At 42.6% G+C, this 23,295-nt stretch overlaps 1 protein-coding gene and 1 long non-coding RNA gene across 2 annotated transcripts in view; one reads left to right on the top strand and one right to left on the bottom strand.

Annotated features, from left to right (window-relative positions):
* Positions 1-4,066: 4,066 nt before the first annotated feature.
* Positions 4,067-5,239, bottom strand: LOC134758515 (uncharacterized). The gene is made up of 2 exons (XR_010133774.1): positions 5,061-5,239; positions 4,067-4,320 (listed from the first exon to the last, which is right to left on the bottom strand). It is a non-coding gene; the product is annotated as an uncharacterized lncRNA (long non-coding RNA).
* Positions 5,240-6,203: 964 nt separating this feature from the next.
* MMD (monocyte to macrophage differentiation associated) overlaps positions 6,204-23,295 on the top strand; it is a 29,363-nt gene continuing 12,271 nt past the window's right edge. The window contains exons 1-4 of the mRNA XM_004041317.5: positions 6,204-6,517; positions 13,960-14,041; positions 16,768-16,928; positions 20,365-20,439. Of these exons, the coding sequence (XP_004041365.1) occupies positions 6,492-6,517; positions 13,960-14,041; positions 16,768-16,928; positions 20,365-20,439 (344 nt within the window). The 5' untranslated portion in view covers positions 6,204-6,491. The remainder of the gene's footprint in view (positions 6,518-13,959; positions 14,042-16,767; positions 16,929-20,364; positions 20,440-23,295) is intronic.

Below are 23,295 nucleotides of genomic sequence, written 5' to 3' on the forward strand. Positions count from 1 at the left end.
GGCAACCTAGGTCCTTCACATGCTCAGTTCACAATAGGGTTCATGCTCCTGTGAGACTCTAATGTCCCTGCGTGTGTGGTTCACAATGAGGTTCATGCTCCTATAAGAATCTAATACCACCGCTAATCTGACAGGAGGCAGAGCTCAGGCGGTAATGCTCACTCCCCCACAGCTCACTTTCTGTTGTGCAGCCTGATCCCTAACAGGCCACGGACCGGTACCGGCCCACAGCCTGGGGGTTGGGGACCCTTGTTTTAGAGACTCATTTAAATTTGTGATTCTTCCAGAATCATTAAGGCAGGTACTAGGACTTGCCCAAGGAGGCTCAGTTGCATTTAGATTGCAAATGGGTGATGATATCTACCTGGACCCTCTACAGCACCTGGTGAGGTTTCAGAGCAGCATCTTTCAGTGTGTGCGAGTTTAGAAATAGTCATGGGCATTTCCACCAACATACTCTGCTTTTCTCACTTCAAGAGAAATTACCTTTCATCTTTACCACCAACTCTTATTTATCATGAACAAATAGAATAACTGAGACCACACAAAGACACTAAGAATCTCAAATCTTTTCTGTTCACAGTTGACTTTGGTAGAATGAAAGAACTCACAGGCTGACTATTCCCAATGGCTTCTTACTACCCTCACCTAAGAAAGAAAGAAACATCAAGATAAGTGGCTAAGTGAGCCCAAATAAGGGGCGTCTACATTGTGTTAAATATGATTCTTTATTCTCTGTGGCCAAAACAAAAGCACAGACATGAGTTTCACACAGACCAATAGGAAAGCCCCTATCTAATGTGTCTTGTGGCCTCTGCACCACATTGTGAGAACCATTGCCATCAACTTTTGCTTTATGTTGGTCTTTTGAGGCCTTCCTTGCATTCACTGACATTCCCATCCTTATTCTTATTGCCTTTCAAACCTCTGTTCGAAGAAAGAGCTGAAGCAATCCTGACCCTCAATCCTCAGCAGAATATGTCATGAGGCAGTCAGGGGCTTACATTCAAATGTTCTTTTTTGAGGGAAAACAACCACAACAGCCAACAGAATGTCATTTATTGATTGTGCAATGAGAATAGAACGCTGCTTCATGCAGTGTGTAATGACACATAATCATCTACTGTGACGAGGCATGGGTGGAAAAAGCCTTGAGCTTGGAGTCAGAAAACCTGGGCTCAAATCTTGACTTTTTCACTAATACACATTTATGTTATTTGCAAAACCTCTCTAAGCTTTCACTTCTTCATCTATAAAACAGACACGATATTATCTATCTCACAGGATAGTTTTAAGGATAAAATGAGGATAGTTTTAGGGATAAAATGAGTTTTAAGGATAAAAATTGATGTAAAATTTCTAGAACCATGTTAGGCATTCAAAAAATGTGCGCGGGGTGCGAGGCAAGGGGAGGGAGAATATTAGGACAAATACCTAATGCACGCAGGGCTTAAAACCTAGATGATGGGTTGATAGGTGCAGCAAACCACCGTGATATGTGTATACCTATGTAACAAACCTGCATGATCTGCACATGTATCCCAGAACTTAAAAAAAAAAAAAAAATTAATCTGTGCAAACATTGTACATCCTCCTTCCATGTAGTCCAGTTGCTAAAAGAAGTAACTTTCAAATAAATACAACCAAAGAGCCAAAAATAATTTTTAGAAAGGACTCAAGCCGGGCACGGTGGCTCACGCCTGTAATCCCAGCACTTTGGAAGGCTGAGACGGGTGGATCAAGAGGTCAGGAGATTGAGACCATCTTGGCTAACATGGTGAAACCCCGTCTCTGCTAAAAAAATACAAAAAAATCAGCCGGGCGTGCTGGCGGGCGCCTGTAGTCCCAACTTCTTGGGAGGCTGAGGCAGGAGAATGGCGTGAACCCAGGAGGCGGAGCTTGCAGTGAGCCGAGATCGTGCCACTGCCCTCCAGACCAGGAGAGAGAGCTAGACTCCATCTCAAAAAAAAAAAAAAAAAAAAAAAAAAGGACTCAAAACTACTTCTTGGAAAATATGAGAGTATCCAACTCAGATTGTTAGCAAAACTTCTCCCAACCCGTTTCCTATTCTTCTTCTTCTTATTATATCTCACAATCCTAAGAATCCTCCTATTTTGCTAAATCCCAACCCACCTCTCAAAACATCTTGACCAATATCTCCCAGAGTATGGATTTCTTTTCTTATTCATCTTTATCAGTGTGATAAATATAGACCATCTACCTAAGTCCTTCGCTTTTTCTGTAGATCTTTTTTTCTTCCCATTGCTTTATCCAGTTTTTATCAAGCAAGTCTAGCAATGGGGCATGAGAGAGAGAAGCACTACTCAAAGGTCAGCGATTGTGGGCAGAAAACCAAGTAGGAAAAGACAACATTCTTCTTTTCAGAAAAGAAGGAAAGACTGGGAACATCTTCATTTTAAAACTTGCTTTATTCGGTCATATTTGTAAAAACAACAACAACAAAAAAAAAACAAACAAAAAACAGATTGAAAGCCAGTTACAGAACACCGGAGGAGACTGGAAGTTCAGTCAAGTCTTCCGGAGGTGTCTGGAGTCAAAGTTTGGAGAAAAGCTGCTACTTTCAGATTGGATGATCAGAGCTAGGGGAGCAGGTCCCAGGTGCTTCCTCGTATGAATGGCATCCTATCCAGGAACTCTGTATCCCTCCGTGAGCAGAGCAGGTGTTTGCTCTCCTAAAACTTTCCTCTGGCATCTGTTCTATTGCACCTGGAGTTAGCTCTATCACAAATTCCTTCTTATAGGCACAGGCGATGCCCATGCAAATATACATCTGCAGTTTTGCAGAAAGAAGAACTATAACTCTGAGCTCAACAAAAATGTCACATTCTGCTAATGCAAAACATTTTCCATTGTCTTCAGCTCTCACAACGCTAATCTCTAAATCAAATTGAGTACCTCTTTGCTGCAATCATACCTGGGATTGCTCCTCAGAAACAGATTCACTAAACACCTCACTAAAAAAAATGTGGCAGGTGTTTACATGATTCATTTAAAGCTGTTTCTTGTGTTTTCTTTTTATCTTTTGTGGCTTGCTTTTACCTTGGGGGGGTAGGTTTCAGGAAAGATGAGGTTAATTTAAAATTGCGACCATATTTGTTTAAGTCACCTTTAGTTGATAGTCCAGCATTTCTGTGGAAGAGACCACTGTAGGTCAAAGTGTTTTATTTCATCTGATTTAATCTGATTTTTATCTCATTCATTTCTTTTTCCTTGGGTAAGTATCATTCTCACTGATGTTTCCAAACCTAGGTAGCCTCTCAAAAGTTTTCCTCATACCAACCACTTCTCTTCCTTGTTCAAGCTGTTCTCCCAGTGGGAAAGTTTGTGCTAAGTGATACCATCCAGCATCTCAATCAAAATCCATCTGCAGACTTCCTTCTGTCTGGCACCTCTTCCTCATTATGCTCATCATACTCAGTTCACTTCTTATCTCTGCACATTCCTACATCACTAATAAGATGTGATCTGGCATCTGTTGGCTCATTGTGTTGTTGTCGTTTTGTTATTTTTTAATTAAGTTCATATGAATAACTTTATTGAGCACCTACTGTGTGTGAGTTTCTGTTAAAAGTATCCAAGAAATACAAACATGGATAAGATGATCTCTGTGCTCCAGATATTTCTATTTCAACCTTTTTACAGAAACTAAAATTTTTCAAAATCTTTTAACAACTTTATTAAGATAGAATTCCTATGCCATACAATTTACCCACTTAAAGTGTAGAGTTCAGTGGCTTTTATACATTCACAGAATTGTACGTCCATTATCACAATTTGAGAAAATTTTCATTAGACCCCAAAAGAACCATTGTACCTCTTAGCCATCACTTCTCAATCCCCTCCCATTCCCCTGCCCTAGGCAACCACTAATCTACTTTCTGTCTTTATAGATTTGCCTGTTCTGGGACATATAAATGGAATTTTGTATGAATGGAATCATACAATCTGCAGTTCTTTGTGACTGGTTTCTTTCATTTAACATAGTGTTTCCAAGGTTCATCCATGTTGTAACGTATATCAGCACTGCCTTTCTTTCCTTCCTTCCTTCTTTTTTTTTTTTTTTTTTGACAGGATCTCACTCTGTGGCCCAGTTTCAAGTGATCCTCCCATCTCAACCTCCCAAGTAGCTGGGACTACAGGTGCCTACCACAACACCTGGCTAATTTTGTTGTTGTTGTTGTTAGAGATGAACTCTTGCTTTGGTGCTCAGGCTGGTTTCAATCTCCAGGCTTCAAGCGATCCTCCCACCTAAACCTCCCAAAGTGTTGGGATGACAGGTGCAAACCACTGTGCCTGGCCCTTTTAAAAAAAAAAAAAAGACTTTTTTTATTCCAGAGAAGTTTTAGGATCACTCAAAAATTGAGAGTAAAGTACAGGGATTTCCCACACATACATAGCCTCTCCTGTTATCAAAATCCCCCAACAGTGTGGTACATTTGTTACAACTGAGCTTCCTTGTTTTATTTTTTAATGCTTATGTTATTTCACATGGCTATTTTTCATCTATCTTTATTAGCTATCTCCTTTGTTACCTTCTCCTCCCGCACTGATGGCTTAGCCCAGTGGCCCAACATAGCTGATAAGAAGCAGACTTTCATTCCAGGTTCATTTTCCCGATTTAGTGTTGAGGGTGCAGGTGGATGAAGTTTTGTTTTGTTTGTTTTGTTTTAGAGAAGTGTATTGCTTTAAAACAGGGAGAGATAGTCTGACGTGCTGAAAGGAGCTGGGTCTTTAAAGTTAGCGAAAGGTAGGTAGGAGCCTTAGTTTTGCCTTTGGCAAGTTTATTGACCACTATAAGCCTCAGCCTCATCTGTAAAATAAGTTGGATAATGCCCATCTGGAGGAGCTCTTGGGAAGATTGAAGCATGGAAAGCACCTCTCTGGAAGGTTCAAGGAAAGGGAACTAGAATTATGGGTGACAGAATTCCCTGGCTTTCCAATGCTTCACTGTAGGTCGAATGAGCACTCCTAGCAGGCTGGCCTCATGCCCCTTCAGACTCTCTAGCCTGTAGGTTGGGGGCTGGGTATGGACACGATACCTGGAAGGGAACACATATAACTTCCATCGGTGATCCTGGAAAGGCTCGACAAATCACCCATTCATTCATTCTGTGTGTGTGTGTGTCTGCGTGAGAGAGAGAGAGAGAGAGAGAGAGAGAGAGAGAGAGAGAGAGAGACAGACAGACAGACAGAGTCTCACTCTGTCACCCAGGCTGGAATGCAGTGGCGCAATCTCGGCTCACTGCAACCTCTGCCTCCCAAGTTTAAGTGATTCTCCCATCTCAGCCCCCCGAGTAGCTGGGATTACAGGCCCCCGCCACCACGCCCGGCTAATTTTTGTATTTTTAGTAGAGACAAGGTTTCACCAAGTTGGCCAGGCTGGTCTCGAACTCCTGACCTCAGGTGATCCGCCCACCTTGGCTTCCCAAAGTGCTGGGATTACAGGCATGAGCCACAGCACCTGGCCCATTCATTCATTTTTATTTGAACCTCTCTTCCAGGAAGCCCTCTGAGTTTAGGTTTAGCGACAGGACCCTGATTCAAGTCAACTCGTTTATTTGAAAGCTGCCTGGATAAAAATAAAATAAAATAAAAAATAAACTGGAGGATAACATAAAAGGATCCCTGCAGAGGATTCCTCCTTTTGTGGATCTCACTGAATCTCAGAGTTAGAAGACGCTCAGAGACCTCAACTCCCTCACGGGTCAGACAAGGACAAGTTTTTCATTCTGCCCTGGATCCTCTCACAATAGCCTCGCGGGAGCTGGCCCTCAAAATGATGAAGGAATAAATGAATGGAGGGATGGAGAAATGAATGATGAAGAAAAAATGAATGAGGTAGGGCTGCTTGTTTGCTGCTATTTTCTTCGCAATGCTTTTAAGATTTCCTGGTCCATCTCCTCCTTCACCACTTCTCTCCCTCCCTCGATCTCTTCTCCAACTTGTCTCTTACAGAAGGGCGCCGCGTTCCCGCGCTCCTCCCCTTCCCCTCGCCCCGCCCCTCCCCAGCGAGGCCCCGCCTCGCCGCCCGAGCCCCCGCCTCGCCGCCCGAGCCCGGCGGGAATGAATGGCAGCGAAGCCGCCGCGCCGCTCGGGGTGCCGATTGGCTGACCGGCGCGCTGACGCGCCGGCGACCGCGGGTGCACGCAGGCGAACAGAGCCGGCGGGGGCGGAGCCGGGCTCCGGGGCGGGGCGCAGGAGCCCCGGGGCGGAGGAGCCGGGGAGGCGGGAGGTGGGAGGCGGGAGGTGTTGGGGCCGTTGAAGCGGCCTCCCTCCCGCCCCCAGCCGCCCGGTCTGGCCCCAGCCCTGTCCCGACCCCCGGCCTGACCCACTCCGACCCTACCCGGCCGAAGGGTTCCGCTGGACACGCAGGCGGCCTCCGGAGCAGCCCAAGCCCATGAGGGCCGCGCGCCCGGCCGCCGGTGCTGACGAAACGGAGCTCCTGGCCCCCGAGGAGGAGCAGAGGATCAATGCGGTTCAAGAATCGATTCCAGCGGTGAGAGGGATGGCGTCCCGGTCCCGCTGCCCGTGTCAGAAGCGGGTCCCCAAATCCCGCCGTTAAGCGCACGGCTCCCCACTCCTCACCTGGATTCATCCTGGGTGGATCCCGCACCTTGGCCAGGGATCAGTTCCCTGGGGATTCCCCACCCTGCTATCCCTGGGCGATCCCCTTCCTCCAAGGATGGGAGCTCCTGCCTCACCCGGGTCTCCCCTCGCGATCTGCGGACCTCAGATGGATTCCCGGCCCCGGGACTCCAAGCCTGTCCTCCTTCCCGGGGATCCCTTTGCTCCTGGGGCTCACCCTCCCGACCCCCATACAGGCTGGGCTCTTTCTCTCTCTGGGAACCCGAACCCCAGCCCTGGGCACCGCCCCCGAGTCCTCCGACCTGGCTTTGGCCTCCATCCCTTTACCTCCGGGGTGGGGGGTCTCCCGGGGCGCGCGGAACGGGGTGGCGCCCTGCGGAGAGATTTGTCGTAAAGCGGGGTGCTAGGCATTTTGGGTGCTTTGTGAACGGCCCTAGCAACAGGGAAACTGAGGCACGCTCCGCCAGCTTAGCCCTGCCTGGCCGTGTAGGGGCCTTGCTGGTTCTCCAGCTGAGCGTCCCAGGGCGGTGCTATTTTTGGGCTCTGAGAAGGGGCATGTTAGCTTTCGGGTGGCGAGACCTGCTGTGGAGGCGCCGGTGTTAGGAAACGAGGAGGAGGAACCTTGGAGGCGCCACCGGAAGGCTGGCCGACTGCTCATTCACTGTAGAGCTGGTGGAAATGCCGGGCTGGGGGGCGCCGTGGCCTTACTCCCCTCTGGGGCTCCACCGTCTAACAATGGATGGAGGTTAGCCCATGACTCTGAGAGGAACTCCGGGCTTTTCTTTTCTGTTTAAGTGGGTGAAAGTTCTCCTCTCCAGGGCATATGGTAACTCTGCATCCCTTTGTGTGAATTCCCGGACCTTCACCACCAGCAGGTTTGCTGGGGGTGCAGTGACAGGGGAAATTTTAAGAAATGCATGAAATATTCTAAGAAGGTTGTTGAGTTTTTAGACACTACCTTTTATTTCAGAATTTTAAAGTACACATTTTTTTTTTCTTTCCAATCTCCATGCCCTCACTGCCCTCTCACCCATCTCATTCCTCCCCCAGTCCCAAAGGGTAAAGGAGGCAACAAATGCACAGAAGAGTTGCCATGGTCTGGGCCACCAGGAAGGGGATCAGCTTGAAGACTTGGATTGACTTCTGAATATATTGCTTATCAGTCAGGGTGTTGAATGCCTGGCACTGTTCCCCCAGTGGAACTTCATATCGGTGTGTCTAAGGGCAAAATGGAACCGTAGTGTTCTGACTTTAGAACCTGCTGTCAGAAATGAAGACCGGGAGGGCTTTTAGAGAGAATGTAACATGCACTGCAGTCATGATCAGTGAAGCCCTGTGCATGCGGTTTGTTTGATTTGGTTTTACTTCTCTACACGTCTGTGCTCTTCCTGTTTTCAGAGAACAGTGGCAATATTCTGTGAAATTGCCCTTTCCTTATTTGATTAAGAGTTTGTCATTCTTACCTATACCTTTGGATTCTCTAAAAAGAAAAAAAACAAACAAACCCTGTTCAATTATTTGTTGCACAAACGTTAAAACTGGTAAAACAACAACAACAACAACTTCATTTAGGATGCTACCCTCTCAGCTTATTGAACTGACTTTTTAATTATTTTTGCTGGACACTGATCTCTCCATTCCTTATTAGCACAGTTGTAATGTGATTTTTGGGCTATTATTCACTTAAAAACTAAAAATACAGGTATTTTCTTTTGGTGTGGCATAGACTGTAATTTTCTTGGGGGCTTGTGTGTTTCTCAATGGATATTTAACAGTTTCTTTCTTGATGACATCTAGACCTACCCTGATTTTCTTTGAAGATTTGTGTGATCTCATAATTTCCTGGTTTTCTATCATAAGCTAGGTTGGAAACATATTTCTAAGCATCAATTTTAACTTGGAAATAAAGCCTATAAACAAAAAGTAATGTAATGAGAATGTCCTGGTTTTTGTGGTTCACACATTAAAATGCTGAGAGTACTATTCTGCATCTTTTAATGCTGTGTTCATGATATATCTTTCTGAGCATTCCCAGGTAGGTAAATTACAAAGGAACTGGAGGGAGAGACACACTGTCTTTGAAGGGAGACATGCTTCCTCCCTCCTGATAGATTTATTGGGACTGGATGGAGGAGCATGAGGAGGGTTTATGCAATGATGGCTTCTTAACAAACTTAGGATGTGAAAAATTCCACTGGAACACAGAGGCATATTTTATCTTCCTTATTTTATCTGTTTCACACTTGAGTATCCCCAAGATACCTACACACACATAGACAAACACAAAGTCATCCTCTCCCCTTCATAGCATCTCTGATTGATGGCAATAACTGCTAATATTTATTGAGTGCCATTTATCTTTGCCAGGCACTGGCTGGGCACTTGTATATTACTCATCCTCAACTATAACTCTGGAAGACATAAATGTTATACCCATTTAATAGAAGAGTAAATAGGTTTAGAGAATGAAAGGGAACTTGCCCATAGTCACACAGCTAGGAAGGGGTAGACCCAAGAGTTCAGCTTCATGTCTGTCTCTCAACCAGTCATGCTGCTAGCTCACCTCTTTCTCTCTCTTAACTCCCTGCCCACACCACATCTGTGTGTGGGCACACAGATCTTATAGACATAATATCCACAGAGCTCTACTGTATCTTCTTGTTGGTGTATACTCATTTCAACAGTCTTGCAACCAAAAATCCAAGGAAAAAGAAGCCCTTTTCCTCAGCCCCAACCTCATGATCATGCAGCTAGCTTCAAAACTGGATATGTGGGAAAGCATTTTAATCTACAGTATTAGAAGTCTTACAGGGCTACCTATTGTCTTTTTCCCCATGTTCTTAAAGCACTAAATCATAGGCATGGGGTAGTCTCCTTATATATGCCATCTTCCTTTATGTAATAATTAAGTCAAGATTGGCACTATTGACAGTAGACACTTTTCCTGAACAAATACGCTCAGTCATAAAGGGGAGCTAATAGTAAGAGGGGTCCACTTATACGTTGCAACATAAATGATGTTGAAGGAGCCCTTGGAATATCCATTGTCTTGGATTTTAAGTGTTTTTGTGTGTGTGTGAGATTCGGGGTTCTCTTGGTTCCAAGGCTGCCTGTTTCTCTTACTTACAGAACCGCTGTGTCCACAGTAAAACTAATTGACTATGGGATATCTTTGTTAAGACAAAATAGTTCAGCAGTAGCTGGAATGTCTTTCTATTCATTCAACAATTATTAAGCTCTAGCAATAAGCTGGGCATTGTACTTCAGTTTGGTAATGGAAAGGTGAAGAAGACAGCCTTCGTGGAATTCACACTACAGTGGGAAAAGATGAAATAAAAAATAAGCTAAAATAAGTCAAAGTCTTACGAATTGTGACATAGGGCTCTGGTTGGATGGGGAGGGTTGAAATGATACTTCAGTTAGGATAGTCTGGAAAACCTCTCTTGAGGAAGTGACATCTGAGCTGAGCTGAAAGGATGAGAAGAGAGCTGAGCATTCTGGAGAATATCCTAGACAGAAGTAAACAGGAAGTACACATGCCCAGAGGCAGACACAACCTTGATGTGTTTAAGGAGCAGAAAGGAGGTGGTATAGCCAGAGGATGGAGAGAGAGAAAGATGCCACCCTGAGACTGGAGCGGTAGTGAGGCCCAGACCACTCAGGGCTTGTGGGCCTCTGAACACTGTGTTACAGTGCTATTGTAAGCACTTTGGGAAGCCAGAGGCAGACTTTAAGCTGGGATTGGGGTGTGTGATGTGATCTGGGTTGTTTGTTGTTGTTTGTTTTTGAGACAGGGTCTTGTTCTGTCACCCAGACTGGAGTACAGTGGTGCCATCACAACTCACTGTTGCAGCCTTGACCTCCGAGGCTCAAGCAGTCCTTCCACCTCAGTCACAAGTAGCTGGGGCTACAGGCATACACTACCACACCTGGCTAATTTTTACATTTTTGTGTGTGTGTAGAGATGGGATCTCACTATACCGCCTAGGCTGGTCTCAAACTCTTGGGCTCAAGCAGCCTCCCACCTCAGCTCCCCAAAAGTGCTGGGATTACAGTTGTGAGCCACCATGCCCAGCCCCTCATCTGTTTCTAATGGAAAACTGTAGCTGCTATATAAAGAAGAGAGTCTGTACTGGGTCAAGCAGGAAGGCTAGTTAAGAGACTTTGTATTTGTACAGACCTGAGATGTTAGGTCTTTATTTAAGGTAGGAGATGCGGAGCTGGGATTACAGGTGCACACCACCACACCAGGCTAATTTTTGTATTTTTGTAGAGATGGAGTTTCTCTATGTTGGCCAGGCTGGTCGTGAACTCCTGACCTCAAGTGATGAGGTGGACTTATTTGAAATATATTTTGAAGGTATTGTTGATGGTACTTGCACTCGGAGAATGAGGAACACTTGTGGGATTTGATCTACTGAGATCAGCCTCCGAGATCTGCTGGTGGGTTGCAGATCTACTCAGTGGGCACAGTGCTTTAGGTTGAATTTAAAGTGTGTTAGTGTGCTAAGGAGTGTTCCCAGGTCTCTGATCTGTTTTTTCCCTCCATGGTTTTGAAATTCTGTCATGGCATGGGAGAGGGGTATGGGGGAAGGAGGAGGTGATAAGAACATTGGGCAAGGGGGAAGGCAGGAGAATTTTGAAAGAGAAAGTGAAGGAATGAGTAAAAAAACTCTGCCTAACTAGTAGCTTTATTAAGTGCAGCTCCCACTCCCAGGACTGAATCACCTTCCTTCAAACCCTCTAGAGCTTGCTGGTTACTCAAGCATTGAGTAACCATTAGGGCCACTCCGCCTTAAATAGAGATGTCTTCCATAAATGGATGCTGTTTTCCATAACCAGCACTTGAACCTTTCCCATTCTTTTTTTGGGGAAGAGATGAAGGCCAGAGTGTGGGAGTTGATTTACATTTTACATCTGCTTTTCCATTTAGGTCTTAGGAGTGATTTCTTCAGGAGGCTGTGGAGGAGGCTTGATTGCACCCTGGCAGGTTAGAGAGAAATGGGAAAATTGTATTGTACTTTCCCAGCAGAACAATTATGCTGTCTATCCTACTGAGCCCCAGATTTAGAGAATTGCTTCCAGGATAGTTACCCTTATCTTTCCCTATTGCCCGTGTCTTGCCCTGTGCATCAGGATAGAGTGCCTTAAGTCACCATGGGTGGGATATTTTTCTGTATAACTTTCTACTTTTATTTTTTAATGTGAATTATTCCAGGTGATCAGGGACTAAGCTGTCACAAACATGGCCATCCAGTTTATTTGTTTTTAGGAGAAAATGTGAAAGTCTATCCCTGTTGCTGGGTAATGGCTTGACTATTTTTAGATTGGGCTGCCAGAGATATAAATTGCTATTTTAGTCTGCAGCCTGGTGGTGGGTAGACAAATCCTACTTACTGCACCCTACACAGAGCACGTTCAATTTCATCTAACTTCAGCCATCTTGGGGCCTTGCTCTTTAGCCTTGAAAATTCCTAATAGGGTATGCTACTTATAGCTCTGTTGTTATATCTCAGGACAATGATGTGGTATATCCTCCAATTCTTGGGACACTTTTAAAGCATTCTTCCCAAGAGTGTAATTATTTTCTTTTTTGCTAATAAGAGCTGTATAGCAACACTCTTCTCCCTTAGGAAATTAGTAAAATTATTTAAAATATTATCAGGGGAGAAAAGATGATGTTTAATAATAGTTAACTATATTTGAGAATAGCTTGGATAAATTTTGAAGCTACTAACTGTATATTTCTCTTTAACAGTTGGTTTTCAAACCATCTGGTAGATTATACTCAGTAAGTACATATTTTGTACACTAGTTAAATATCTTAACCCATCAGTGGGCCAAGTGAAATATCTTCACTGTCCCAAATTCATTCCCCAGTGGATTTTCCACCTGAACTATCTGTATTGTGTTAATAGTGGCTGCCACTTTATTTTTATTTATTTGATCTAACGATAACAAGCTCTTCCTAACTCAGGGAGAGAGTATTGGCTGGTCTTTTATTAATAAACTTGGCACTCTCTAAAATGGCTTGGTCATGCGTTTTAGCCAATTTTTGGCAACTTGGTTCTACCATTTGGTTCAGCCCTGTACCATTTTTTATTTTGTGTATGAATAAGGTAATGAGTAGTTAGAACTCATTAGTGGCACAAAATACCAACCCCCAACCCCCATTCACACTTCTTTAAACTAGCTTGAGCAAAAGGATGATTTATTGTGCAAAGCCTGTTGACGTCTTACAGACTCCTAAGCACAGGAGTGCAGTGGACCTCTGCGACCTGAATGCTGTTGAAAATTTTTTTTTTTTTTTTTTTACCTCCGTCTGTTTCTGTGCATCTGCCTCTTTCATCTTTTATTCAGACAGCTGCTTTTTTCTCTCCTGAGAAAAAAAGGATTAGTTAGACTAATCCAGAGTCCCTCATGAAACCTGTTGTGGGTATGGGTTGGGTTTTTGGTGGGGAGGGCATCCTCACTCAGCATACTGAAATGGAAGAATGCTATCCTCTCTTTAGGTTCTGTGGTATTCATGCTTTTCTCTGTACTACTGATGGTCACAAAGTTAGCCTAAAGGGAAGTGCGGAATATGGGCATATGTCTATATATGTAACAGATTTTGATATTTAGATACGTACACACATTTGTGTGTATATATGAATTTTATAGCCAAAAGAATCAGGTAGTAGTCATGTGTTTGGTTTTTGAAGCAGACTTTTTGAATTCAGGAAGAACAAAGGTGAAAACAGACCTCCGGTTTTAAGTTGCCTAGAGGTAGCCAGGTGTCATTTATTTAAGCTGTCTGGTAATACAATATAGGGAAACTAGTGGGACAGGACTGTTAATCATGGGATGTAGGGTTTAAAGATGTGCCTATATAAAGCTTTATAAATTTTAAGAGAGAAAATAGAAACTTTGTTTTTTAAATGTAGTGTATCCCTTTTTACTAAATGACAATAAAATTTAGAAAAATTCATTTTTTTTTTCTAGTTGTACCATGTGTGTGTGTGTGTGTGTGTGTGTGTGTGTGTGTGAATGGAGGAGGAGGGTTCCAGTTGAAGGGGTGGATATGGTTTCTGTTTGCTTTTGGTTGTAGAAGTTTGCTTTTGGTTATGGAAGGTTTTTCTTTTGAATAAACTGAAAGAAGGCTTAATCTAATAAACTAGGGTATTTGCTTAAGGATCATTGCTATTGGCTCAGTTTACTCCTCTTTAGTGGCTTTGGCTTTATTACCGCAACTGGGTATTTCCACCAGTCACTTCTTCGCGTAGAATAGACCACATACCCACTGGTGGGTTTCCTCATTGTTCTTCACACACTTTGAGTTTTTCTTACATGATGTTCTTTTTGTTTTTACAGGTTCATGAACCATCGAGCTCCAGCCAATGGCCGCTACAAGCCAACTTGCTATGAACATGCTGCTAACTGTTACACACACGCAGTGAGTACAAGTTTTCCACCATTGCCATCCTTTCCACGGGGCTTTGGCGGGAGGAAGGGGTAGTTATCTCTAGTAACCTCAGCACAATTAGTTGGATTTACCCATCTGTGACCTTATCTACCAGGAAATTAGTTCTGGGTCATGTCACCAGAAACTATGTAAGCATGTAGAATGCTTTGTGTGTTCTAACCTACAGTCAGCTCTGTCCTGGATTCGCCTTCTCCAACAAGATATTCTTTAAAGGAATAATAATAGTATGTACCCTAGTTATAGAAAAACCAAAGACACCTATTTATGAAGACTGTCACCCCTAGAATGAAATGAATCGCCTTTTCAAGACAATCAACTGTGTTCATTTGGCAAAGAGAGTTCACAGTTTGTTGAAAAAGATGCTTTTTAAAATTAAGTGATCCTCTGAAATGGGGAGGGGAGCCATAGCCTCCCACCCCTACAGTGGCCATTGCTTCCCAGAGGAGATGTTATTCCATATTGGTGAAGAAAAAGCCGATGTGATCCCTAAATTTTTTGTTAATTTTTTTCTGCATTGTAAAAGCAAAACATGCTTATTATAAGAAACTTTAAAAATACTGAAAAATATATAAGAAAAACAGAACTAACCAGAAATAAACTGTTAACACTTTGGTGCATTTCTTTGTGTGTGTGTTTGTGTGTGTGTTTGTGTGTGTGTGTGTCTCTGTGTTGGGGGTGTTTGTGAATATGTATGTATTTTCAGTTTTCCTGTTAATGTGACATTAATGGCATTTTCTTATGTCATTATAAATTTTTTACTTTACCTGTGGTTTCATTATTCCCTTGTATTTAGTGACGTTGAGGGAAAAATAGTGGCTGGGATACAGTCTGAAAACAAGAAATAGAGAAAAGACCAGTTTACTTCTTTAACAATGAGCGTTTGGAACAGGCTAGTTTAACTATGGTAGACACTGTTGGTACAATACAATGGTTCAGATATTGGAACACACAGCTTACCTTTAGGAATAATATTTACTCAGGATGAACCTGAATAAACCTTAACTTGTCTCTTCTGAATGTGTCACAGGTTAAGGAATACTTGTGTAAACTTAAGTTAAGGGAGACCTGACAAAACCACCATATTAATTTTTTAGAACAGAAAATATAATCTTATTAAACCATATCTTGAATTTTTGGATTTCAGGGACCAGTAATATTTCTAACACAGACAAAACACCCCTATTGTCATCATTTCATTGAAGAGAAGATACTTTAACATGAAAAGTAGAAAGGACATGATCTCCAGATAAAGGGCATTCCTTTAAATGAATACATTTTGTTTTATGAAAAACTTTATTGTACTTAAATGTACTTAAATCCTCTGAAATAGGAAGGCGAGCCATAGACTCTCACCCCTACAGTGGCCATTGCTTCCCAGAGGAGATGCAATTGTATTTAATGTTCTAATTTTGCTTGGGCCAACGAAAACTTCAGCATCCGAAAAACTCGTGCCAGTCTCATCTAGGGGATTTAATAGTCTGTTGCAAGATGACAAATACAGGGTTGGGGAGAAAAAAGATAAGCAAATTGCTAACATTTGTATTCTTTGTCAAATATGCTTATTCTAATATCTAATAAAGTAGTTTATTCTCCTGGGAGCTTCTGTCATTATAAGATGTTTACTAGTCATAGTCATACACATATGACTAGACATTAAAGTTTGTGACCATGTGGACTATGAAATATGATGCAGAAAGCAAAATTCTCTCTAAAATTCTCAAGATTTTTTGAATAGGTGGGCCTTGGAAATGGTTTGCTCTTGCTTACTTAAAAGGCTCTGTTAAAAATGAAGTGACCCCAAAACTCTTTCACTCTGCAGTAGCTCTCAAATTGGTGGAATGTACAGATCCAAACTGAAAATCAGGGTATATAACTTCAGCTATTGACTTTTTGTATGTGTGTGTTGCTATGTACATTATAATACCTATTACTCGATTTGTTCAATTATCCTGTCCTGAAATATTGAGATTTCAGTTGCAATAGGACAGATGTTTTAAAATGAGGACCTCCCTGAAAAATCTGAGTATATGCTTGGCTGTTTTTTGAAATGGGGTCTCACTCTGCCTCCCAGGTTGGAGTTCAGTGGTACAATCACGGCTCACTGTAGCCTCAACCTTTCAGGCCCAAGCAGTCTTCCCACCTCAGCCTGCCGAATAGCTGGGACTACAGGTGTTTGCCACCATGCCTGGCTAATTTTTTAATCTTTGTAGATACAGAGTCCTGCTGTGTTGCCCAGGCTGGTCTGGAACACCAGGGCTCAAGGGATTCTCCTGCCTCAGCCTCCCAAAGTGCTGGGATTACAGTCCATGAGCTACCACACCCTGCCTGCTTGGCATTTGAATATTTTAAGTAATTACTCTAAATCAGATTATAAAGTAGAATGAAACATGTCCTTATTTAATGAAATTAGGATAAAAAACATCCGTTTTGCAACAGCTGAATAATGTTGCATCCTTGATGGCTTAATTGTATCCCCACTGGTTGGCACAATTCCTGGGCCCTGAATGGTATTACCTGCTTTCCAGTGTAGCAGCTAACTTCATCTGGCTCTCGTTATGATTATCCAGGAGAGACAAATACTTGCTCTAAGATTATTTTTCTAAGATTTTTCCTGGTAAACCTCTGTATTTTTAGTAAAAGACTCAATTCCATAAAAGCCAGAATATTCCATTCACCATTCTTTATCTTTCCCTCAGTTCCTCATTGTTCCGGCCATCGTGGGCAGTGCCCTCCTCCATCGGCTGTCTGATGACTGCTGGGAAAAGATAACAGCATGGATTTATGGAATGGGACTCTGTGCCCTCTTCATCGTTTCTACAGTATTTCACATTGTATCATGGAAAAAGAGCCACTTAAGGTACAGTGGATGGCATGCTGTTTCAACAGATCCAAATAGTTGACTCAACATGTTTGGTACCCTCCCAAGCTGGCATGCTTTAGTCAAGTAGGGCAAAGAGTAGACATTTTTCTGCCTTGTAGACTAGAATACTATCCCATTATTCAGGACTTGTTCTTTGGACTGGATGAAGTTTTAGGACTCCTCCCCAGTAGGCATCTAAAAAGGTAGGCCTTTGCTCAGTAACCCCAAACAAAACCTGATTCCCCAGGACTTACCACTTAAAAACCTGAGAGCTATTTTCCAATACTGTCAAGCAAACTAAGGATATGATGAGAGCAGCAGCTATGGGGTAGTGACAAAGCACACTGAGCTTGGAGTCAGCAGGCAGGCTTTGAGGCCCAGCCCTGCTCTTTAATTTTGGGTAAATCACTTGACCTTGTGGAGCCTCGGTATCTGTATCACTAAAATGAGAATAATAATACCTGAGTCACACAGTCAGTGTGATAGGTGAATGAGATAAGGTACTTGAAAATAACTTGAAAATTATAAAAGACCCTATGAGTGTGTGAGGTATGAAGGTATACTTATAGTTTGCGTTTACCATTTTGCAAAGTTTAGCTTTCAGAATTAAGTCTTGTGTATATTATTCAAACAGAGTTCACGTATTTTGCTATTAATAGTCAAGCACTTTCAAAACAATACTATAGCTCTTGGCCTGCCAATGAGAAGAACGTAAAAGCTTTCCTCCTCTGAGTGAAGGATTGATTTTGGAGCACCACACCATTTAGGTGGGAATGGTTTGCTTGTGAAATGGATTCTGCACAACCCTAAAGGGCAAAACTTCTTTTCAAAAAAGGAAGATTCAGAGCAGACTATGAGCAATTTAAAGAAATACTTGACTATGCCTTTTGGTTTTAAAGAACGTCCAAAAAAAACCTCAAACTATTCAAACAATCTGATATTTAAAAGATATGCTCCTTTTACAAGCAGGATTTGAGATTTATGAGATGATTACTGGTTTCCTCACATGCAGAATCCTAGAGTTTTAGAGCTGGGAGGATCTTTAGAAATCATCTAATTCAAATCACTTCATTTTTATTTGGGGGAACTGAGGCTCAGAGAAGTGGCCTGACTTGTCTGAGTCAGTGAAACTGGCAAAATCTGATTATTCCAAGACCTCTGACTCCAAGTCCTAGTTTTTTTCACCATATCTTTTACAATATTGCATATAGTTTGCAGTCTGCTACCTTTTCCTGTAAGGTGACAGTTTCCTGGGCTTAAAATAAAACCACAGCATTGAATCACAAGGGCACTCTGGGACACACTCACAAGAGAACCACAAAAGTGCCTGTTCTGGCTCCTTAGGACACACTGTCGCAGCGCCCAGAGGCCAGTTTAGATGCAAAGTACTATATTATCTTCTTGGCACAATTTAGTGCTTGTGGTTGTCTCAGCAAACTTGGCTTCGATGTCTAGATTCTGGATCAATAAAAAGTTGTAGGTACCTACTTCAGTATTCTGGGTCTCCCTGCCAGAGGTGTAATAGAAACTAGATTCTCTTTAACTTTGAATAGCATTGCTAGAATCATATGCCATGTGTAGATTTTTGCTCCTCATTAAAATTTCTAAATATCAAAAAAGCCTTATTTAAGTAAAAGTGAGAAGGGAATTCGCATTTATTATGTGGTAGGTGCTCCTGTGTGCTAGGTACTATGCTGGATACATGGCCTACGTTATCTCATTTAATGTTCACACATAACTCCATGAGAAAGATCTTATTTCCACTTTACCTATGAGCTAAGTGAGAGTCAGAGAGGTCGGTGGCAGATCTTGGAGAAGATTCCAGGTCTGTTGTCTACCTACTCTAACAGCGTATAACAATCTAGAAAACAGAATTAGAAAGGCCCAAAACCTTGCTAGAAATCACAGTCATCCAAGGAGTTTTAAAAACTTGTTCTTCTCCTTCCTCCACCCTCTATCTCACCTCCTAGCCCTTCAGAGTCTTCTGAACTGGAGGCCATCACTATATTTCGTAAGCTCCCCAGGTGATGATATGCAGTCAAGTTTGAAAAGCATTGACGTAATGTTTGCTTCTTTAGACCTATGGCGTAAAGTATCATCTGTGGGTATGCTATAGCTTCTGATGACTAGTAGACTGAAACCCATTCTTTCTCACAAATGTATTTTTCATTCCTTTAAAACTTTTTTTATTTTTAATTTTTGTGGATACATGGTAGGTATATATATTTATGGAATACATTTTTGTTTTTTTTGAGACAGACTATCACTCTGTTGCCCAGACTGGAGTGCAGTGGTGTGATCTCAGCTCACTGCCACCTCCGCCTCCTGGGTTCAAGTGATTCTTGTGCTTCAGCCATCCGAGTAGCTTGGACTACAGGCGTGCGCCACCACACCTGGCTAATTTTTGTATTTTTAGTAGAGACAGTGTTTCACCGTGTTGGCCAGGCTGGTCTCAAATTCATGACCTCAAGTGATCCACCTGCCTCAGCCTCCCAAAGTGCTGTGATTATTGCTGTGAGCCACCATGCCCAGGCTTTATGGGGTATGTTTTTTCACTTACTCACACAAGTCCTTATTAGTTTGCTTTGGTCAATGTTACGTGTAGGGGGAGGAAAGTCTAATACTAGCGTTCCCTCAAATTATAGTTATACCTGCTTGGACACTGAAAATAGATTCAAGATGATATTACAAATTTGTACTTTTAAATTACCTCAGTAAAGGGCAAATTCCGTCTAATCCATTTTATGAATAGACCTCAGTGAACCAAACTCTTTGTACATATACCTCTGACTTTTCAGTTTTGGAAGGAGGAACTTGCTTAGAAATACAGGTGGCTATGCTTTTGTAGTAAATGTGCCATTTTTTGTTTTTGTTACTGTTTTTCCTAAGTTAGTTTCTGAATTTCCTTTATTACTATTTACTGTCCACACCAGGATATTTGAAGTAAAAACTGTAAATACATTCTAAAAAGACACAAAGAATGTGATTTCAGCTCAGGGAGTGTTTACTGAACATCAGGACTTTGCCCTGCACTGATAGGAGCTGGGGCAGGTTGTGGGGAGGTGGTCTGCCCTCCAGGAACTTCGTTTTTCTGTTAGAGGGGATCCAAAAGAAATGGAAAACATCAGAAAAAGACAGATTTTGTTTGTTTGCTTTAACCACTTCAGGCTTTCTAACTATCATGGGGCTCTGTCCCTATGTCTCATATATGCTGAGAGAATCTATTGTATGTGCAACCTAAAAAATAATAGAAAGCTTTTACTCATGACTTCATCACATTAACAGCAACAAAAATCTGTGTCACCTTGGAAGAACAAGTGTAAAGGCCATGAGAACAAGAACAAGAATGGAAATTGCAACATAGTGGAGTGATAACCCGTACTTCCCATCTGAACACTTTCTGACAAATTTACTTTTTTTTCCCCCTCACTAGGACAGTGGAGCATTGTTTTCACATGTGTGATAGAATGGTTATCTATTTCTTCATTGCTGCTTCTTATGCTCCATGGTAAGATACAGTCTTCCTATTTTCGAAGGTAGTGATTTTATGATTAGAATTCCTCACTCCTCCTTTCCTCTCTCCCTCTTGTCCCCACCCTCAGCCCTCATGTGTACACCACCTCCCCTCCTCCTGAACACATACATGCATGCATTTTTTTTCCCATTTGATGTACTTGGGTCAGATTGCATATTTGAAGGGGAGAATATTGCTGCTGTTTATAATATCTGGGTATTGGATTGTTCAAGAAGTGCTATGAACTTGTGTGCAGATAGCTTGCTCACTCTTGAAATCTGTAACCTTTGCTCTCCATATTGTTTCCCTATACCTCTGCTATTGTTCAGAACACTAGAAAATTGAATTGTTCAAGTGGAAATGCTGTAAATATGTATGAGGAAAGCAAGCTTATTTATTTATTTATTTATTTATTTATTTACTTATTTATTTATTTTGAGACGGAGTCTCACAATCTTGGCTCATTGCAACCTCTGCCTCCCGAGTTTAAGATATTCTCCTGCGTCAGCCTCCTGAGTAACTGGGATTACAGGCACGTGCTACCATGCCTGGCTAATTTTTGTATTTTTAGTAGAGACGGGGTTTCACCATGTTGGCCAGGCTGGTCAGGAACTCCTGACCTCAAGTGATCTGCCCACCTTGATCTCCCAAAGTGCTGGGATTACAGGCGTGAGCCACCGTGCCCGGCCTATTTTTTTATTTTTTGAGACAGGGTCTCACTCTGTCTCCCAGGCTGGAATGCAGTTGCGTGATCTCAGCTCACTACAATCTCTGCTTCCTGGGTTCAAGTGATTCTCACACCTCATTCTCCCAAGTAGCTGGGACTACAGGCATGTGCCACCACACCCAGCTAATTTTTTTATTTTTTGGGGGAGACGGGGTTTCACTGTGTTGGCCATGCAGCTCACTGCAACCTCCACCTCTCAGATTCAAGTGTTTTCCCACCTCATTCTCCCAAGTAGCTGGGACTACAGGCGTGTGCCACCACACCGAGCTAATTTTTGTATTTTTTGGTGGAGATAGGGTTTCACCATGTTGTCGATACCAGGTTGATATCGAACTCCAACCCCAACTGATCTGCCCGCCTCTGCCTCCCAAAGTGTTGGGATTACAGGCATGAGCCACCGTGCTTGGCCGTGTTTGTTTGTTTGTTTGTTTGTTTGTTTGTTTGTTTGTTTGTTTTGAGACGGAGTCTCACTATGTTGCCCAGGCTGGAGTACAGTGGCAGTGGCCTGTGGTCTCAGCTCACTGCAACCTCCACCTCCCGGGTTCAAGCGATTCTCCTGCCTCAGCCTCTCGAGTAGCTGGGATTATAGGTGCCTGCCACCACATCTGGCTTCTTTGTTTGTTTGTTTTTTGAGACAGAGTCTCACTCTGTCACCAAGGCTGGGGTACAGAGGTGTGATCTCAGCTCACTGCAACCTCTGCCTCCCAGGTTCAAGTGATTCTCCTGTCTCAGCCTTTGAGTAGCTGGGGCTACAGGCATATGCCGCCATGCCTGGCTAATTTTTCTATTTTTAGTAGAGATGAGGTTTCACCATGTTACCTAGGCTGGTCTCAAACTCCTGACCTCAAGTGATCTGCCCACCTCAGCCTCCCAAAGTGCTGGGATTACAGGCGTGAGCCACCGCACCCAGCCTGTTTTTGAAATTTAAGCCATTTGTCTTCAATTCACCTCAAGTGCAGTAGCTACTATATAGCAAGTGTGTTTATCATTTCTTTTGCTGGGTAAGAGAACCAGCCACATGAGTTAACCATTTAAAATACCTAGTATCCTGTTCATTGCCTTTGATCTTTCTGCCTTTTTGGTGCTGATCAAATATAATCTTTTGTTGCTTTGAAACTCTTAATTAAAGAAACATTAGCTTTCTTCTACAAGACATAATCCAGTTTTAAAAACTCAGAAGCTTATATTTTGCAATCATCTACTGTAGTCATTAGAAAGAGTATGCCTCTAGATTCTGGCTAATGCAGCATCAATGATTCAAAAGAAACCTGATTATCTAAAGGAGTAAAAAGTAAGTGCTATCTTTGCCCAGCATCTGACTAAATTATAGGTCGGCTTCATGTTGGAAGAAGAACACTGAAAGGCTTTTATGAATGGACATTAAATGCCCAGAACAATGCTTATTTCAGTAGGAACCTACAGGGTGTTCCAAACAGGATTCCTTACTTAGTTATTTTAAATTCTTTAATTTAAAATAAGTAAATGAATAAAAATAATTTAAATGTGAGCTGAGGAGTTAAATATCATAGTAGGCAATTTGTTTACCTGTAGTTTTAGATATGTAGGCTGTACTTTTTCCATTTGGAAATGTGACTTTTGTAGTTATAGATAATCAGGACAACATTTGTTTTTTCCTCATTTATTCTTTTTTTTTTTTTTTCTTTGAGACGGAGTTTTGTTCTTGTTGCCCAGGCTGGACTGGACTGCAATGGCGTGATCTTGGCTCACCGCAACCTCTGCCTCCTGGGTTCAAGAGATTCTCCTGCCTCAGCCTTCCAAGTAGCTGGGATTACAGGCACGTGCCACCATGCCCAGCTAATTTTTTTGTATTTTTAGTAGAGATAGGGTTTCACCATGTTGGTCAGGCTGGTCGCCAACCCCTGACCTCAGGTGATCCACCCATGTCAGCTTCCTAAAGTGCTGGGATTACAGGTGTGAGCCACCGCACCTGGCCTCATTTATTTTATTTATTTATTTTTGAGACAGTCTTGTTCTGTCACCCAGGCTGGAGTGCAGTGGTGCGATCTCAGCTCACTGCAACCTCTACCTCCTGGGTTCAAGCGATTCTCCTGCCTCAGCCTCCCTAGTAGCTGGAATTACAGGTGCCCACCACCATGCCCAGC

This window comes from Gorilla gorilla, chromosome 4 (genome assembly GCF_029281585.2).
Source record: "Gorilla gorilla gorilla isolate KB3781 chromosome 4, NHGRI_mGorGor1-v2.1_pri, whole genome shotgun sequence".
NCBI lineage: Eukaryota > Metazoa > Chordata > Mammalia > Primates > Hominidae > Gorilla > Gorilla gorilla.